The following is a 20,911-nucleotide window of genomic DNA, read 5'->3' as shown; positions in this document are numbered from 1 at the left end:
ACTTTTATTTTTATACATTTGTGCATGCATAAATGTCTTTCCTGAATCAGACCCACGGGTAAGGGGCCAAAGACAATAAAAATGAGAGCAACAATCTCCTCCACAGAGAACACGCGTCAAGTTTGCCCTTCTGTTAGCAGCTGCACCAGCTATTCAAATAGCCTGTCATTGTTTGTGGGTCTGCTTTTTAGACACACAGCCGGCCTGAAGCTTTTTGCTCCCTAACAGCAAGCCCGTCCCTTCCAGCTGCATGCCAGGCTGCTCATCAGCTGCTGGGCTTGCCCTGCTAGGCCTCACTGCTTAGGGCTGAATGGTAGAGAATCCCAACACTTCTGCCTTCTCAGCTTGTGCTTTCCCCACCTTGGCTTGCTATTTAACAGTTGCCTTGGAGTCCTGCTGTAGTCCATTTTGCACACGCATTCGGCTCAGGAAAGCTGTGCTGGGAGAAGAATTATTTCAAAGCTCTTACACAGGCTGCATTCCAAGTGCTTGCGGCTGCTGACCTTGTCCTGCCACTCAATATTCTGATAGGCTCATAAATGGTCTGAATGAAACCGCTCGGGAAGCCAGATGTGCCTGGTGGCAAGTCACATATCTCCCAGAAAGTGTGCCTGTGTCTGTGAGTCTTCAGTTCCATCTCACTGCAGGTTGACATTACATTTGTAACAGACTCTGTCAGCTTCCCAAAGGACATCCTTGATTCTGCTCTGTACTTCGTCCATTAGCGCGTCACTGCACAATGTCATGCTTCAATTTAAGGACTCAGTGACAGCTTCCAAGCTGGGTAAAAAATAAGTCTCAAGGCTTCTTTTACTGGACTCTTTTGAAAGAGAGACGTCAGTAGGGTTACAAAGCATCATCAACCTCTGCCCTGATCGTCAAAGAGAAGATGACACTGTACTAGCTCCCAGTATTCCAAATGTAGAGAACTGCCGGTAGATGTGCAGACCAAAGACTGGGTGGTCTACACTGTGCTCAGTTCTCCTCTATTTCCCTCTAGGAATGGGAAGAAATAGGCCTTTTTCTATCATATGCAAATAAGCCTAATCTCCTCCAAAATCCAGGATTTCTTCTTTGTAAGCCATATTAACTATCAATATTATATGTAAATGTTCTTATCAGCACTGCTTGTAATAGCAAACACCTGAAAACAACCCAATGTCCAGTATCAGAACAGATACATAAATTATTATATATTCACATAATGGTTACAATATACATGTGAACATGAATTATAACTACATGCAACAACGATAGATGAATCTCAGGACCCTTATGTTGAGGGAAAAAGTTAAGTTCAAAGGACACATATAGTAAGCAACATAGGATACTGTTTGGGGACACAAATATATGTACTAAAAGTAAAGAGAAGCAAGGGAAAAATAAATCCCAAGTTCAGGACAGTGTCTTACTCTGAAAGGGGAGGATGATAGAATGCAGAGGAGCTCATAGGGGGTGTTCAAAGGTAATAGTACAGTTATCTTAAACTCTTTGGTGGGTACATAGAAACTACTGTATTGTGACTCCTTATACCTTACATAAATTTTAATTATTCACATTATCTACTCAGTAGTTAATAAAACTTTAAATGTGATTGTACTACACCACCACTAAGTAAAAGATCTGAGCACCTAAAAAGTGAAATTATAGAGTTGCTACAAAGTTTCTGGCATGTTCCGGAAATACAGATGTCCTAGTGACGTGGGCTCAGAGTTCACATCCTTAGTTGACCTACTAGATTACTGCCTGGCAAATCTCCATAAAACATCAGGCAACAGAGAGAAAACTGTCTTATGTCTGTATTATAGCACCACTCTTCTGTGGTTCCAGAAGTCAAAGGGAAAAAGACCTCTTTCAAAGAGGTCCTTCATTCCACACCATATTAAGAAACAGGGTCTAAGATACTAACACAATTTTCTCCAATTGTTATACAGGCTACTTCTTAAGATTCCTATCTATTGAGCTCTATTTCTTCTAGCATTCTGTTTAATGATTACTCTAGTTTTTTTGTTCATACATTGTTAGAATTCTGGTATAAGAATAAGTAATTTAGAGCAAGTCCTAGATATGCCCAAGAACATAAGCCAGATTGCTTAAAGTTAACTTCTGGAAAAGAAAGCAAAATAATCTTATTTTGCTATTATATTAATCTATTACCTATAACTCCAGAAATAAACAATGAAACATCTCTTTCCCTATCTAATAAAAAGATAAGAAACATAAGTTCCAATTAGTTCATAATGATACTTTTGCTATAAGAACTTGGGAGTTAAATATATGAGACTTCTGAGTCCAAGAGAAATTGTTTGTTAAGAAATCAGGAGGCAAAAAACAAAGCTTAAATAGAAATGAGAGGACCTATGATTTGAAATCAAACATTAAAGATTAAGAATTTTAATGTCCACTCTCATCAAATACCTGACTGCTATTTTTTCAAATCAGTAAAGTTATTATTTACCTAATAAGTATAGGAAATGTGCTGGATGTTATATTGACATAAAAACACTGCAAACACTATTCCTACCTTCACAGAAAAACAGCATGGTGATCTGAAGTCAGCATTAGACCTAGAATCCGAAAACCTGGGTGCCTTTTTACTCCCAGGTCCACCAATTACTGATTATATAAGCCTATCACTTAATATCTATAAGCCTCACATTCTCCCTCTGTAGGTGGAGATGATAATACTTCATAAAATTTGTAAATCTATTTTTCATTGATATAACTTATGTTCAGTAAAATGTACATATGTTACACAACTCAATAAATTTTAATACCATATAACAACCTGTAGATGAAGACAATAGAACATTTCCCACCATCCCAGAAAGCTTTTTCATGATTCCTCTTAGCCAGTGTCAGCCAGTGAGGTCAGCACTATTCTGACCTTATTATCATAGATTAGTATTACCTATCTCAGTTTCAGAAAAATGTAATCCTACAGTACATACTTTGTACTTGGTTTCTTTCTTTCAACATTACCTGTGAAATTCATCCATGTTCCTGCAAGTAGCATTGAGTTTATCTTTCTTCAATGTTGTGCAGTATTCTATTGTGTAAATATAACTACAATTTATCTATTCTACTGTTCATGAGCACTTGAGCTGTTTTCCATTGGAGAGTATTATTAAAGCTTCTATGAATATGGGGATTGTGTTCATGGTAAACATAAGCATTCATTTCTTTGGAGTATGTACCCAGGAATAGAATTGCTGGATCATAGGGTGCATATGTAAGATTAGCTTTAGTAAATAGAGCCAAACAATTTTCCAAAGTGGTGATGCCATTCTACACTTGAATCCACAATGTATGCGAGTACCAGTTGCTCCATCCTAGCCATTCTGGTGGGGTGTAATGGTATCTCATTGTGGCTTTACTTTGCCTTTCCTGAATGACTATGGATATTGGGCACCTTTTCAACAATACACTTACTGGACACATAAACATGGTCTTTTGCAGAGTAACTTATTCCAGTCCTTAGTACACTTTTTTTTTTCAATCAGTTGTCTGACTTTTTCTTATTGACTGTCATTCTTTATATATTCTAGATACAAGTCCTTTGTCAGATATATGCATTGCAAATATCTTCTCCTAGTATATGGCTTGCCTTTTCACTCTCTTAATGGTGTATCCCCTGATGAAGAGAAGTTCATAGTTTTAGAATTCTGATTTATCAATCTTTTGTCTTTAATACTTTAGTGTCCAGTTTAATAAATCTTTGCTATCCCAAGATCATCATAATATCCTTCCATGTTTTCTTCTGGAAGTGTTTTCTTACTACCTTTTCTATTTTAAGTAATGATCTATTTCAAGTTAATTTTTCTATAGAGTATGAGTTAGGAGGGGTAAGATTTCCCCCCCCATAAACATTCAGTTAACCCAGAAGCATTTAGTGACAAGACCCACCTTTCCCTACTGAATTGCAGTGACATCTTCTTCATAAATCAAGTGACTTCACAAGTTAACCTTTCATGATAAGTTCTAGTCCCAAAAAAGAACTTTAGAAATTTTAGTTGTTTGCTATCAGATTAAAAACAAATATTTTATGATGATATATTCAGGAGTCTGTTCAAAATATTAAGTTTTTCAATAAATACCTGAAATCTTAATGAATACAAGACATATGCTACACAATATGAAAGGCCACATTAAATCTTCCCTACTACCTAACAAACAAATCAATCACATCCAGAAACACACTGAATACTATAGGTCATACTGATAGGAGTTGTTTTGTATCCGCAAGGGTAATTTTTGTACTCTTCAGAAGCTCACTTTGATATTTAAAATATTCAACTTATTAAAGTTAAAAAATGCAAAAATTCAGTTATTCCTTAAAGCTTATAGATTCAGCTTATAAATCTTTCCCGTATACAAAAGTGGCAGATTTTAGAAGTCATTTTTAAGATGCTTTTACATAATGTTTGGTCCCATTTGATACCTGGTTAATTAAATGCCACCAAAATTTTTTACCTACATTTATAAATGTAATATATTTTATTTCCTTCTTCGTTCAACTGTCTTACTCAATAAAGCATAATAATTTACATATAAATATTTTTAAAAGCCTAGTAAATTAGACTTATAAATAATATAAGCTTAAACTTCTCCTAATGTTCCCCAAAAGTACTTAACATAAATTATGTAAAAAAAAACACAGATCTCCATTATTCCATAATACATTTTAAGTTGGAATTGCATGCTTATCATCCTCACTAGCCATAACAAATAGGCACATATCCCTTAACAGAAAAATATTATTACTGCAGCTTTGATTCTCTTAGACATTTCTATTCTTAATTCTAAATCTTCCTGGAGTTGAAAGATGCTTAGCCACTACAGAAGACAATTATCATCCAAGTTAACCAAGGTAGAATTTAACCAGAAATTTCAGCTGATATGAGATCTGAAGCTATAGACATTCTCACACCAAATATTATACAATCCTATTTAGTATCATGGGGGTTGCCTTCTTAACATTTTGATAATTATCCACAACCTGACAGCTGGAATAGTAACAAAATTTTTGTCAGCAATTTTGATGGAACACACTAAATCCTTATTTAAAGCTGCTACGCCAGTCATTCTATCACTTCAAAGGTGGGGGGAGAGGGGATGATAACATGACTAACTCATTAGTCTAATGGTTGAATTCCACCACTCTCAGGAAGGTTAATTACTGTATTGTAACTTGCTCTTCTTTATCTAAAGATAGACAAGCCTTGTGTTTTCCATGTAACTCTAAAGGCTTTTAAACTTGAAAACCTTAAAATACTCCATTTTCTGCCTAACTCTAAAGACCTTAAAACTAGAATGGACAATGGCATTCTTACAGGGGATAAGGGCTACACAACTTCTACAAATATTAAAATAATACCAGCTGAACTTTAGATATCTCATAGTTCTTTGTCTAGCGTATAGTCAAGTTCTAAGATTATTCTTAATCTGAAAACGCACAGACACAAAAAACAAATGAGATAGCCTCTGCATCCAAGAAGCTTAAAATTTAGCTAAAAACACATCCATATTTTAAGAATTATACTGAACATCCCTTTCTGTCCACACATAAATCCTACAACTAAAGCCTTGCTGAGGAGTTCCTCACTAAACAAGAGTCCTCAAAGCCAACAAACTATAGGATAAGACCTTCAAGAACTTACAATAATAGAAATATTAAAAAAAAATGTAGGAATTCTGGATAAAATGTAACAAATACCCTTCTATATACACAGGTGAGCTTACCAGAGGGTAAGAGAAATATCTAATGGCCAAAAAATAAAAGAAAGCTGATGGCATGGCAGTCCTTTAGGGTTTCCAGGCCTCACACACCTAACAGTGCGAAATTCAATGACCACACAAGACCGGAGACAGGGTCCCACCAATCAGAGAAGTTGGAACTGAGACTAACACATACAGCCAGCCCCATCAAGGGACTGCGTCTTCAGTGAAAGGGCTGAATCGAAAACATATGTGGAAGAAACAAGTACATCTGTTTATGTGGGCCTATGTTCCATTATTTGTGGGGTGAGGCCAATGTCTTCCCTGGAAATGATAACTAAGGTCCTGCTGTAATGTGATCTGAGGTGCAGTTTTATACTACCTGAGGCAAAGAAACTTACCGAAAAGTGGTCCTGGGCAGGTGACATCCCAGGGCACCTGGCTGAAGCAAACACAGACCCTCTCGGGAGTTACGTCCCTCTAAGAGACCTTAGAATGACTAAAACCTTGAAGAGACATTCTTAACTTTACCACAAACAAGAGCCAACAGAAGTTAAAAAAAAAAAAAAAAAAGGATAAAACTCCCAATAACTTCAGTTATAGAATATAAAATGAATGTTTAAGGTGGTTTTTAAAAGCATGAAGAATTTGAAACAAAAGAAACACAAGTCTTAAGTAGTATAAGTAAAAATAAATTCACACTTAGATAAGTCATCACAAAACTGTTTAATACCAAAGACAAAAACAAAATCAGGAAAACAACGGGAGAGAAAAGATATCTATCTACAGTTAGACTGATGATATAAGCCAAAAGACAAAAATAATACTATTACTAATGTCATCTTCAAAACACAGAGAAAAAATAACTGCCAATCTGGTGTTCTATACTAAAACTATCATTTCAAAGTGACAGGAAAATAATGATATTTTGAGGCAAAAATTGAGGGTTTACCACTAAGAGAGACGCGTGTAAGAACTACTAAAGGATATACTTCAAAGAAGAAATGGAATCTAGAAGGAGTGAAATGCAAGGAATGGTGAACAAAACAATTAGTAAACACATGAATAAATCTAAATAAGTATTTTATTCACTCACTCACTCATTCAACAAATATTTATTGAATGCCTACACTGTGCTGAGCACTATTCTTGGTGTTGAGGGTACAGCAGTAAAAAAGTCAAAGGCTCTGACCTTACCAAGCTTCCAATGTAGTAAGGATGATAAACAATAAACACAAACTATAATATTAGGCAGCAGTAAGTACTATGAAGAAAAATAAAGCAGAGTAAGGGGACAGAGTGATGACAAGTGAGGGGGTAAATTATTTTTTAATTTTCTGAGTACAGCTGACACATAACATCACATTAGTTTCATGGGTACAACACAGTGATTCAACATCTCTACACATTATGTTGTGCTCACAAGTGTAGCTTCCACCTGTCACCGTACAAAGCTATTACAATACCACTAACTATATTCCCTATGCTTTACATTTCATCTGCATGACTTATTCACTCTTATAAATGGAAGCCTGTACCTCCAACTTCCCTTTCCCCATTTTTCCCCTCCCCCTAAGGGGACAAATATTATAAATAAGGTGGTCAGGGTAAGACTTTCTAGGTGACATTTGAACAAAGACCTAAATAAGGTGAGGACATTAGTCATCTAAATACCTAGCGGGGTTGGGTTGAGGACTAGGGGAATGGGTGATGAAAACTACAAATATTTTTTGAGCACATCCCATGTGCCTGGCTGTTCTTTACACTTTACTTGTATTCAATCATACAGTTCTCAAAATAAACCCACAAGGTAACTGTAGCATTGATCCCCAATTTACAGAGAAGGAAAATGAGGGAAAGACTGAATGGCTTGTCCTCACAGACACTAAGTGACAAAGTTAGGATGAACCCTCAAAGTCTGGCTAATTATCAAGCTCCTGGCAAAGGAAACAGCCTTCCTAGAATCTGAGCTCCTGGAGGGCAGGAATCTTCCTCCTTCCTCCTTCCCTTTTGCATCCATAGTGCCTAGTACAAAGTGGGTGCTGGGTATGTTGAGCTGAACTGAATATATAAAGAGCAGAGGGATGGGGACTAGCGAGAAAGAGTTAGTGATTAAGAGAAAGAGGCAACAATCCAAAAAGAAAAAGAGGAAGAAAAAAGGAATACTGTAATGTCATAGAAGCCCTAAGAAGAAAGTTCCTATGAAGAAAGATGGTAAACATTATCAAATGTTACAAAAGTTAAATATAGTAAGTCTTGAGAATAGGCATTCCATTATTAAATTAGGAAGTAATCTTCAAGAATTCAGTCCCAATACCACAATGATGGCGATCCAAGATTTCTAGTTATTCTGGAAAGCACGGCCGTGAAAGGTGATACGGGTACAGTACACATGACGGCAGTTTGCCAAAGGAGCAACGAGAGGGACTGACAGTAGCTCAAGTGCAGCAAGGCAAAGATTTTTTCCCAAATTTAAAAGTAATGTGTTAGATTTCATTCTGACTTACCACTATCTTGTTCCCATTCCTTAGTTTATCTCTAATGAATTAAAATTTCTATCTTTCAGTTGTCTTTTCTGTAACATAAAAAAAAACGGTAGAAATACCAAGTTTTTAGGCACTTATTGTAATAAATATCTAGAATTCCAAAATAAAGGTTTCAAATGAGTAACTGCATTCTACAAAATAAGACAAATGCTCCCTAGAGAAAACTTAAAAATAAAAGAATCAAAATAATATAAAATAGCCAAATAAAATGACTTCCCACTCTTAGGATACTTTTGATCAGAACTTAGACCCTGGGAAAACATCTGTTCCCTCTGTCCTCACTCTCAAATGATCTTGCTTCCTTTCTTCCCTCATTGAAATAACCAGAAGAGAATTTCCATAAATGCTCACCTCTGTATCTACCCACTTCTCTACATCCATACTCTATTAACTACCGGCCTTCCCTCCAGTTACTGTGAATCAGCTGCACTTACACACTAGACCCTATCTCCCTTTGTCCACTCCAGCACATTGCCCCTGATGTTGTCCCCTCCATCCCTGGCATCAATGGCTTCCCCCTCCCCTGCAGCATGCTCACCAGCCTACAAACAGCCTGCCAGTCCTCTCTTCTCTAAAACAACAAATCTTGGGCACCTGGGTGGCTCAGTCTTTAAGTGTCTGCCTTCAGCTCAGGTCATGATCCCAGGGTCCTGGGATCAAGCCCCACATCAGGTTCCCTGCTCTGTGGGAAGCCTGCTTCTCCCTCTCCCACTCCCCCTGCTTGTGTTCCTGCTCTCGGTATCTCTCTCTCTGTCAAATAAAAAAATAAATAAAATCTTTAAAAAAATAAATAAAACAACAAATCTTGGCTGTGTCTTCCCCAACTACCACTCAATTTCTCTGCTCCCCTTGTCAGCAAGACTCAGTGAAAGTATTACATATACTCATTGTTTTCAATTCCTCTCTTCCCATTCTCTGAACCCACTCCATTTTTCAGTACCATTTCATGAAAACTATTCATCACAGTCACCAGTGAGCTCCATGTTGCTAAATCCAATACAATTTTCAAATCCTTATCTTACTTTACCTACATGCAGAATTAGATAAAGTTGCTTAATAGAACCATGAAACCTTAACTTCTTCTAAAAAAACAGAGATGATAGTAATAGTATCTATTTCAGAGGATGATTGTGATAATTAAGAAATAAAGCATGTAAAGAGTTTGTTAGCACAGGACCTGATTCACAATTAGGAACTCAATAAATGTCAGTTACTGTGGTTAATCAACACTGCTAGCTGCATTCTACCAACAATCTAAAAATAAAGCCACTCCATCCTCCAGAGACAGAATTTTAGAAGAGAATAGGACTCTAGAATGTTTTTTAAAAATGAGTATAATCCCAACCTGCCAATCATATTAGACAAATAACCTATTCCACCATATAAAGAATGACATTAAAATTTCCTTCTTAAAATTCCTTACTTGCTGACAATTCCTAAATAACTAAGACTAACCCTAATCTCTCTCATTTCCAGTTCCTATTAAACAGCTTGATCTAGCAATGTAATCATCTGCTCCAATTTTTCTCTCAGTTCTCTATATTTCATTAATCACCAAATCCTATCCTTTTACCTCACTAAAGGCTCTCACACTCATTTTACAAGACCATATGCTTCAGAGGGCAAGGAATGTGTCTGTTTCTGAATCCCACCATATCCCCAGCACAGTACTGGGATATATGACACAGTAGTTGGCATATAATAGGTGCCAGCACCCTAGCTCAAGCTTTCCAGGATGCCTGCATTATTTTCTCTTACTGGTTTCTGGAGGCCAAGGTCTGTGGGGGTGTCTATTACCTTTACACTTTCCACAAGGCCAAAGATCATGCTTAGCATATGGTGAATGTTCATAAAATATATGTTGGATATATCAATGATACAGTGTTTTTCTTCCTAAGACTTCAAAACAATTTTACAAAACAATCTCATCATAATACACATTTTACAGGGGGAACAATGAGGCAAGGAGACGGGAACTGAACTTGGAGGACTACTCAATTAGTAGTGGAACTGTTAAAAACAAAAACACACACAGAAAACTTGCTCTCCTGACTCTTGATCCCAGGAAAATAACAGCAAGAGCCTGGATGAAATGTCTATAAGGATGAGATGTTAGTCTACTCTCTTATCAGTACCTGACATTGGCCTTACTTGATCTTTTTCCACTGCAAATTGGGACTTAAAATACTAGCAGTAACTTAATCTACTTTGGTACCCAAAGAAACAAAGCAACAATTTTAATACCAAATCAATAAGAATTTCCTCTTTGCTGAAATCCTAAGAATAGCACAAATTGGATAAAAAACAATCTTACTGTTTCTATGTACAGAGAAACACATTATGCCATTTTCCTTGGTTCCAGATAAAACAATAGAGGGCCTATTAGAATTCTATTTTACCTATACAGAATAAGCCAAATGATTAATTTCAGGCTTGTGGATCCTATTCTTACTGCCATCTGTCCCAAAAGCTGTAACTTAAAAAGACTTAACACATTTATTTTTTAAGTTGAATAAAGAAGAGTTTATTAAATATATGCTATATCAAATATTGCTCCAATGCACAAAATCTGTTCCACTGCTTCACATCTCACCAGGAGAGACCATTTTCAAATGGCCTCTTTAAAGAGAATTCACTTGGGCACCTGGGTGGCTCAGTCAGTTAAGCGTCTGCCTCAGCCAAGGTCATGAATCCCAGGGTCTTGGGATCAAATCCCACATGGGGCTTCCTGCTCAGCAGGGAGTCTGCTTCTTCCTCTCCCTCTGCCCCTCCCCACCATTCATATTCTCTCTCTCAAATAAATAAAATTTTAAAAATAAAGAGAATGCACTTAATAAACTTACATGGAAAATATTATAAGTAATTTAATTAATACAAAATACCCTTTAACTTAGGACACTAAGAATGATCTGGAGGCTCCCTCTTTCTGGAGTTTAGTTCTAATATTGCCACTATCTCCTATTATAAGACATTTGTAGCTCAATTTCCTCACATTTAAGACAATGAATCTAATTCATTTTCAAAGATTGTTTTGATTAATCCAAGCAGCTGCTAGTGATTTAAAACAGGATCCTGATTAAACTCAGCAGAGGCATGACATATAAGGTATACCTTGAAACAATGTGGCAAACCATGCTGGAGACCACAGTCTACAAATTACCTTGGTGTGCAGAAACAGACAGAGAAATTTTGTGTTAGAAGTCCATTAAGTGAAAAGGACAGACCCACAAGCAGGGTTCCTAAATTAGTAGCTAATGCTGAATACATTAGATGCATCCCAGAAACATTTTATACAAAACAAAGTAAATTATTATTTTCCTACTGATTCACACTGTAATTTCAGCAAAAGAAATTTCAGCAAAAGAAAAAAATTTAACTATATTTAAAATATCAATACTTATTTCATTATTTTCAGCTTTATTCTCTTATAACCTCTAATAAAAATTTAATAAGTAGATGATAGATCTATGTATGTATAGGATATACAGATATACATTAAAACCCACAGATATCACTGAATATGTGTAGGAAAGTAATGCAGTAAAGTGGACATAAATAAGTTGAGAAGATCTGGGTTCAAATCCTGGTTCTGCCACTTACTTGTTCAGATGACTTTGGGAAAATAACAAACTCTATAAGCTTCAATTTCCTCAGCTGCAAATGGAGTTCATAATAATAAGTTAGCAGTAGTAATACGGGTAAACAATAATAGTAGCTATTTCATGGGATCCTTGGAGGTTTAAATATGGGAGGTTATAAAACATATAGTAAGTGACCAATAATTAGTGTCATCCCTCCCTGAAAATGATCACCAACTTCACAAGACCTGGACATTTAAAAAACCATTATCTTCTCTGCCAGAGAAGACAAATATTCAAAATGTTTCAGAAAACAAAGGATTTATGCAGAATGAGCAGGGAGGAAAGTTATCATTTTTTAATTGTTATTCTCTTATTACTTATCTGAAAAAAATGATAGTACTTCATTCCAGAGTTGCCCATTCATTTTAATTATTCATTACATGTCAGTTACTGTCTTACACATTAAACTCTTTTTAGTTAATTCCATGAGGTAGAGATTCCCATTTTACATAACAAAACTAACATCTGGAGAGATTAAATAACTCGCTCAAGGTCCAGAAGCAAGTAAGTGGCAAGAACAGAATTCAAACTTGGATTTCATGGACTTAAGAGTCTTCCCATTGAACTAAGAATATCTAAGGAATATGTCCACTAATCACTATCTCTAGGTGAAAATTTCATTACGTTTTGTTTTATGTGACCTGTAGAAGAAACAAAATTGTAAAAGAAAAATATATCCTACAACTCTAACCTCCCAAAACTTTCAACACTAAACTTACAATCTTAAAACTTACACTTATTTTATCAGCCCATGAATACTCAAGGTTTTATACAGAATTCCTTCATCAGTAGAACCTTGTGAAGTTTTTAGGTGTTTTTCCATGGTTGCTGATAATACACATGGGAATGGGAACCTTTATCCCCCTCCAAACAATATACAGTCTTGGATTTGCTTTTTATTCTGATCTAAACAATGGATACTATATCCACTGTATATAGTATAGAGAAAAAAATACTATATACAACGTCTACATACAGGGAAAATTTCTTTTAATTTAGTATGGAGAAAGGAGGTTCATAGAAATACATTCTGGTCCATTCATCTGTCGCTTTCATTAAGAGTCAGGATTAAAACACAAGCATAAAAATAAATAATTTCTGTGTTATGAGCATCTAAGGGAGGACAAATAAAAGGAAATAATGGCATAACATTTCTCTAATAAGGAGAAGTTTTCAGGTAAGTATTCATCAATGGGCAAATGCCAGCCACACTTTTTTATTCAGTTTGAGCCACAAATATTAGAATTAATATCTGTGGCCACTGTTTTTTGAAATACATCATGGTACTCTAGCAATTATTTCCTATGTTGTAAATTATTCCCAGGACTAAATGACTTCACTGGCAAATTCTACCAAACATTTAAAGAAGAGTTAACACAAATCCTTCCCAACTCTTTCAAAAACATCAAAAAGAGAGGACACTTCTAAACTCATTTTACAAGGCCAGCATTACCTTGATATCAAAGCCAGATAAGGATACTATAAGAAAACTATAGACTGATATCCCTAAGGAATACAAAATTTTTTTTTTAAGATTTTATTTGTTTATTTGAGAGAGAGAGAGAGCAGATGAGTGGGGGAGGGGGGCATGACGGGCAGAGAAAGAGACGGAGAAGCAGACTCCCTGCTGAGCAGGGAGCCTGACTGAGCCACCCAGGTGCCCCAGGAATACAAAAGTTCTTAATAAAGTATTAGCAAAATATTCACATTGAATATGAATTCAACAATATATTAAAAGGATTATACACCAAGACCAAATGGGATTTATCCCTGGGACATCAGGGTGGTTCAACATACAGAAATCAACACATTAACAATAACACATTAACATACAGAAATCAACACATTAACAATAAAAAATAAAAATCATATGAACATCTCAATAGATGCAAAAAAAAAAAATTTGACAAAATACAACAGCCTTTTGTGATTAAAAAAAAAAAACTCCACAAGGACCATACCTCAACATAATAAAGGCCACAAACAATTAAGCTCACAACTAACATCATACTTAAAAGTGAAAATGGAAAGCTTCTGCTCTAATATCAGGAATAAGACAAGGCTGCCCACTCTCATCATTCCTACTCAACATAGTGCTGGAAGTCCTAGTTAGCACAATTAGGCAAGACAAAAAAAATAAAAGGCATCCAAATCAGAAATTAAGAAGTTGTCATTATTTGCAGATGATACGATCTTATACAGAAAAAGCCCTAGAGACTCAATCAAAATTCTCTTAAAACTAAAACAAATTCAGTAAAGTTGCAGGATATAAAATCAACATACAGAAGTCAGTTGTGTTTCTATACACTAACAAGGAAACATCTGAAAAGAAAGACAACAATCCCATTCACAATAGCATCAAAAACAATAAAATACTTAGGAATACATTTAACCAAAGAAGTGAAAGATCTGTACATTGAAAACTACAAAACTTTAAAGAGAGAAATTGAAGAATACACGAACAAATGGAAAGATATCCCATGTTCATGGATTGGAAGATTAATATTGGTAAAATGTCTATATGACCCAAAGCCATCTACACATTCAACACAACAATCCCTATCAAAATTCCAATGGCATTCTTCACAGAAATAGAAAAAAAAAAAAACCTAAAATTTGTATGTAACCCCAAAAGACCCCAAATAGCCAAAACAATCATAAGAACAAAGCCAGAGGCATCACACTTCCTGATTTCAAACTATACTACAAAGCTTTAGTAATTAAAACAATATAGTACTGACATAAATACACACATGGAAACCAATGGAACAGAACAGAGAATGCAGAAACAAACCCTTGTATTTATGGTCAACTGATATTTGACAAGAGAGCCAAAAATACTTGATGGGGAAAGAATAGTCTCTTCAACAAATAGTGTTGAGAAAATTGGATAACTACAAGCAGAAAAATAAAATGGGACCCCTATCTTACACCAGTCACAAAAATGAACTTGAACTGAATTTAAAAGACTTAAGCGTAAGACTTGACATCATAAAACTCCCAGAAGAAAAACATGGAAAGAAACTCCTTGACATTGGTCTTGGCAATGACATTTTGGATATGACATCAAAAGCACAAGCAACAAAAGCAAAAATCAAGTAAGTCTACATCAAAATAAAAAGCTTCTGCACAGCAAAAGAAATAATCAAAAAACGAAAAGGCAATCTTCTCAATGGGAAAAAATATTTGCAAAACATGTATCAGATAAGGGGGTTAATATCTAAAATACATAAAGAACCCCTACAACTCAACAACAACAACAACAACAACAACAAAATCCAATTAAAAAAATGGGCAGAGGAACCAAACAGGTATTTTTCCAAAGGAGACATCCGAAATGGCCCACAGGTACAGAAAAAAACTCCCAACATTACTAATTATCAAGAAAATTCAAATCAAAACCACTATGAGATATCACCTCACACCTGTTGGAATGGCTATCATCAAGAAGACAAGAGGAAAGTGTTGACAAGACTGTGGAGAAAAGAGAACACTTGTTCACTGTTAGTGGGACTGTAAATTGGTTCAGCCACTATGGAAAACAGTATGGAGGTTCATCAAAAATTAAAAACAAGGGCGCCTGGGTGGCTTAGTCGTTAAGCATCTGCCTTTGGCTCAGGTCATGATCCCAGCATCCTGGGATCAAGCCCCGCATCAGGCTCCCTGCTCAGCAGGATGCCTGCTTCTCCCTCTCCTTCTCCCACTCCCTCTCCCTGTCAAATAAATAAATAAATGATCTTAAAAAAAAATTAAAACAGAACTATCAAATGATCCATCAATTCCACTGCTGGGTATATATCCAAAGGAAATGAAAACATGATATGGAAGAGATACATGCACTCCCATGCTCACTGCAGCACTATGCACAATAGCCAAAATATGAAAACAATGTGTCTATCAACAGAGAGACGAATAAAGAGGTGAAACACAACATACAGTGTCTATCAACACATGAATGAACATACATATATGTGTATGTAATGGAATATTATTCAGTCATGAAAAAGAAAGAAATCCTGCCATCTTCAAAAACATGGATGGACCTTGAGGGCATTATGCTAAGTGAGATAAGTCAGAGAACAACAAATACTATAGGATATCTCTTATATGTAGAATCTAAAAAAATCAAAACTGTAACAACAGAATTAAATACCAGGGGCTCAGGAGAATTGGGAAGATGTTTAAGGGTACAAAGTTGCAATTAGTAGATAGGTAAGTCCTGGAAATCTAATATACAGCATAGAGCTAATATATAACAATACTATATTATAACTTTCAAAGGTGCTAAGAGACTAGATCTTAATTGTTCCCACCAGAAAAAAAAAAAAGATAATTACATGACATGATGGAGGTATCAGCTAATGCTACCATGGTAATCAAACTATATATATATATATATATATATATATATATATATCTCCAATCAACACATATATACACCTTAACTTACATAACGTTATATGTCAACTGTATCTAAATGAAGTTATTGTCAGCTTTAAGCTGTAAACTAGAAATAGACCTCTGAATTAATGACTTTCAGAAAAAAAAACTAAGGTATTTTATCACACATATATACACAAAATTTTCAAGTTCTGATAAATCAAAATGCCATTATTTCTTTTTCTCGGTATTTAGTTTGGAACTTCCATGGTAACAACCCTATGACTCCTGAAACGTTGCCTTTTGAGAAGATAATGGTAACCTTAATGCAAAACACCTGAAAGTGGTTACATCTGTGAAAAGGGCTGTATTGTTGTAGACCTTAGAAAGGAATCATCATCTAGTGTTTTTATAATGGGTATCATAAAATTATCTGTAACTCAGTGGAAAAAACCCTGAAGGAATAAATTAACCACTTTTCATAGTTCTTTAAATGCTTTTAGAAAACTTCAAGAGATCAACAAGTTAAACACATGATCATAGCTACTGACCAAAGGGAAATTTATTTTCTATGATGCAACATTCTGGCCACAATACCACTTCATAATCAAGGAGACTGAAAGCCAGAAAGCCCTTAAACTCGGATCCGGACCTAGACTAACTTATAGGTCAGGGTCTCTCAGGCCTCAGTTTTCTCACTGTGAAATTAATGGAATTATTCATTCAATGTTGGTTGAATGCCTATTATGTGCCAAACACTGTGTTAGCAATAAAAGTTTATTTGTTATTTGTTTTGAGCAAATAAAAACATGGCCCTTGCCCTAGCAAAGCTCCTAATTTTGTGAAGAGACAAAGAAAGGCAACATAGTAACTGCTATGAACAAACTGCTGTGTTTGAGCAAACTGAGAAAGGCTGCAGAGAAAAAAAATACAGTTGAGCTGAGACTGGAACAATGACTATGAGTTGCTCAGATGGGGATCATGGGAATCCCCTGAAGAAAGAATAGACTGAGCAAAAACTAAAAGGAAAGAAGAGCAAGAGACAGGTTTAATATAGATGATGCATAGGCTGCACATCAGGGAGATAAACTTAGAGCCTGATATGCCACACTAGGAAATCTAACCTTTAACTTTTAAGGAATAATAAGGTTCATTCTACACTATGACTCTGGAAACTGGCTGTGGGCCTGACCAGATGAATCCAATTTGTCCACCATTTCATCTAAAGTTGTTAGACTCTTTTAAAGCAAAAAGTTTTAAAGCAAAAAAGCCATCCAAGTTTTGATGCTGACAGAAAATCTAAAAGACCTCACATAACTGATAAATTTTAGGACTAGCAGATTTCTATTGTTATGATTTATAGTAGTAAAACATTCTAAAATATACACAACAAATGATTTACTTCTATTCTGTACCAAAAATGAACTCTATAAACCTATCGGTGTGAAAATTGTAAACAAGTATTAAATTTGCACACCCCACAAGATATTTTTTTATTCTTCATTTAAATAAAGCTTCATTCTCTTCACTCTGAGTATCAAAATTAACTATAAAAGTACCTAAAGAGAATATAAAGTCCCATTTACCTGTGTTCTGCAGGTACAGGGGGCGGCCAAACAGCAGGATCTCTAAATGGTTCATCTTGACAAGACACAGGGAAATCTGGGGGCTTGTCAATTTTAAAACTTTCCAAAGTGCTGACAATACTTTTAACTTGTTCATATTCTTCCAATAATTCCTGCCGAACCTTAAAAGAAAATAACCTTTATGCTGGAAACTGTTTAAAGTTTATATGAATGGCAAGTAATAAATTGCTATAGAACACAAGTTTTCTCGGGGTGCCTGGGTGGTGCCATCGGTTGAGTGTCCCACTCCTGGTTTCCGCTCAGGTCCTGATCTCAGGGTCATGAGCCTGAGCCCCATGTCAGGGTCTGTGTTCAGTAGGGAGTCAGCTTGAGATTCTCTCTTTCTCCCTCTCCCTCTGCCCCTCCTGCTTGTGCTCTCTCTCTCTCTCTAGAATAAGTCTTTCAAAGGAAAAAAAAAAAAAAGAATGCACGTTTTCTCAATGTCACTCCAAGTATGCAAAATGAATCATTAAAACATATTAAAAAACAAAGAACTATTTAAAGTAATATAGATAGGAGGGCAGAAACTGGATTGAAAAAATACATTACACACTTTGTTGTAAGGGAAGTAGTTATATATTTTTCCAAATGGAATTCTTATTTCTACTAATGAATGGGATGACCGTTAATATAATTTAAAACAAGGAACTAAGTCAGGAACAAGTTAATCATTCCCAGAAATCTAAAATGTTGTGCTAAATCCTTTTAATATACTTGTAAATAGCTTTCAGAAAATTATCAGCCAAAATTTTCACTAGCATTTCCTACTCCTAGTATCACTAAGTATGAAATGCCTGTCATGAGCATCTGAAAACCTGAAGTGCTAGAATACTGAGCATTACCCATTTCCAATTTTTATGTAAATTCTCCTTCATCTAAAATCTGAAGTCTTCTGAACTTGTTTAAATTCTTTCAAGTGTTGGATAAAGTTCATTATGTGTTCAAAGGCAAGATTTTTCCCATATTTAAGAAACTTCACTGAATACCTACTATGTAGAAATTCTTGTGTTTTCAAACTTTGAGACCAAACTAATTTTCAAAGGCAAACAGATAATAGATTGAAAATTATATTTATAAATTCATTTTAACAATTCTAATTTGTTTTTACCAGAAAGCACACTTTACTATAAAGCAGAGAAAAGAAAAATCTAGGTAAAATTCAACTGCTAATATACGCAATTATATACTTGGAGAAATGAAATTACAGAACCTAATGGAAATAAACATAGTAGAAATATCTGAATAGAAATGGTCACTATTTAACACAATTAAGAAATTGTCAAAAATATTTCCAAGCTAATAAACCACTCTTGCCTATGGTTAGTATGCAGAATAGAAAAAACACAACTAAAAATTCAACTTGGGTTAAAGCAAGTATATTGTTCTCACTCAACATATTTGGTAATGCTTAAGTCGGAAAACAAGCCAAATTTACCCTGAAAACGTAGTGAAACATCAATTTCTGACATGGAAAAATTAAAAGAAACACTTGAAAGGCATTAGTATATTAAATGGAAACTTCAAAGAAATGCTTGACTTTGTACTTTTAATTTTAAAAGGATTTTAAGTTTTAAGAATAAGTGGGGAAATTCTAATTCAAGTTTTTATTAACTGTACTATTATATAATCAAGTTGTACAATCAAGAGACAGCAAATATATTAGTTTTATTAGATTACTGACTCCTTTGAATTTGTAGGGAATCTTTCAAAAGAAGAGGAAACTTTCTTAAAGGAAAAGTTTTATGAAATGGTCAAAACCACATGTAAAAATGAAAGGGGAAAGGGCAAGTAGAAATACCTTATATCAAAAATTTGTGATCACACACAACTAGGTGACTGATCATGAAAATTTAAAAAATTGAAAGTACATTCAATTGGAATTAAATATCCTCAAAATATGTCTCATGAAAGCTATGAAAAATATATAAAATATTAACTGGGCAAGACAAAATTATTCAGAGTACATTTTAAATATATTTCAGTATTTGGACAAATAAGAACTATTTACAAAACCTCCAACTAATTTTCCAACTCTGGTCTTTCAAGTATAATAAACTACTGCCCTCACTCACTGAATACTTGAAACTGCCTTACCTGTTGCCATTTGCCTTTGACAGCCGGGTCTCTGACTGACTGGCAATGTCTCTGAATCTGCTGTATCACCCCCTGGTAATATACCATTGATGAGTCATAGTTTCCAAGAAGTGCATATTCTCTTCCTTTCTTTGCATTGTCACAAATCTCAGCCAAATTCATCTTCCTTCAGAGACCTACACAGAATACATAATGTCTTCTTATTAAGTTTTCGGCACCAACTTTAGAACATTTTCTCTTTTCTCTAAAATATCTGCTTAAAACTACTTTCAAAGTCAAAATGTTCTCTTTTTCTTTGAGGTTATCTGAATGCATCTTATAATACTGAACAAAGTTTCTAATTTTGGAAGTACAAAGGACATCATAAAAGAACACCTAAGGAGATAACACAGAGAAATTACACAGGTCTGAACTACATGTAGCTTATGTTAAAAGTACATAAATTGGACACTAGTTTTCCTTGCTCATTTATAATTACCATAAGCTGTAATAACAATAAAGATGAACTTGACTGTACTCAATTTATTCTTGACAATGTAGAAATAAGTATATGAATATCACATATTTTTCCACTGAAAAAACTACAGACATTAGATTTAAAACATTCTGGGATGCCTGGGTGGCTCAGTTGGTTAAGCGACTGCCTTCGGCTCAGGTCATGATCCCGGAGTCCCGGGATCAAGTCCCACATCCGGCTCCCTGCTCAGCAGGGAGTCTGCTTCTCCCTCTGACCCTACCCCCTCTCTTGGGCTCTCTCTCTCTCACTCTCTATCTCAAATAAATAAATAAAATCTTAAAAAAAAAAAAAGAAAAGAAAAAAACATTTTGGCCTCCAAAACCAGAGGTCATACTTAAGGAATACACTTTAAAGGAACAGCCTACAGTTGTCCATGCATCATTTATACAT

At 35.2% G+C, this 20,911-nt stretch overlaps 1 protein-coding gene across 7 annotated transcripts in view; it reads right to left on the bottom strand.

Moving 5' to 3' along the window:
- Positions 1–20,911, bottom strand: part of KATNAL1 (katanin catalytic subunit A1 like 1) — a 130,641-nt gene that overhangs the window by 88,694 nt on the left and 21,036 nt on the right. For 6 of the 7 annotated variants that reach the window (XM_027588346.2, XM_027588344.2, XM_027588352.2 and 3 more), the window contains exons 2-3: positions 20,005–20,180; positions 17,872–18,032 (exon numbers count right to left, since the gene is read on the bottom strand). In XM_027588346.2, coding sequence (XP_027444147.1) covers positions 17,872–18,032; positions 20,005–20,166 — 323 coding nt within the window. In that variant the 5' untranslated portion in view covers positions 20,167–20,180. Of the gene's footprint in view, positions 1–3,906; positions 3,967–17,871; positions 18,033–20,004; positions 20,181–20,911 lie in introns of those variants that run through there. The other variant, XM_027588350.2, reaches the window with a different exon arrangement.

This window comes from Zalophus californianus, chromosome 3 (assembly GCF_009762305.2).
Source record: "Zalophus californianus isolate mZalCal1 chromosome 3, mZalCal1.pri.v2, whole genome shotgun sequence".
NCBI classification, from domain to species: domain Eukaryota; kingdom Metazoa; phylum Chordata; class Mammalia; order Carnivora; family Otariidae; genus Zalophus; species Zalophus californianus.
This window is presented reverse-complemented; position numbering and strand designations above follow the sequence as displayed.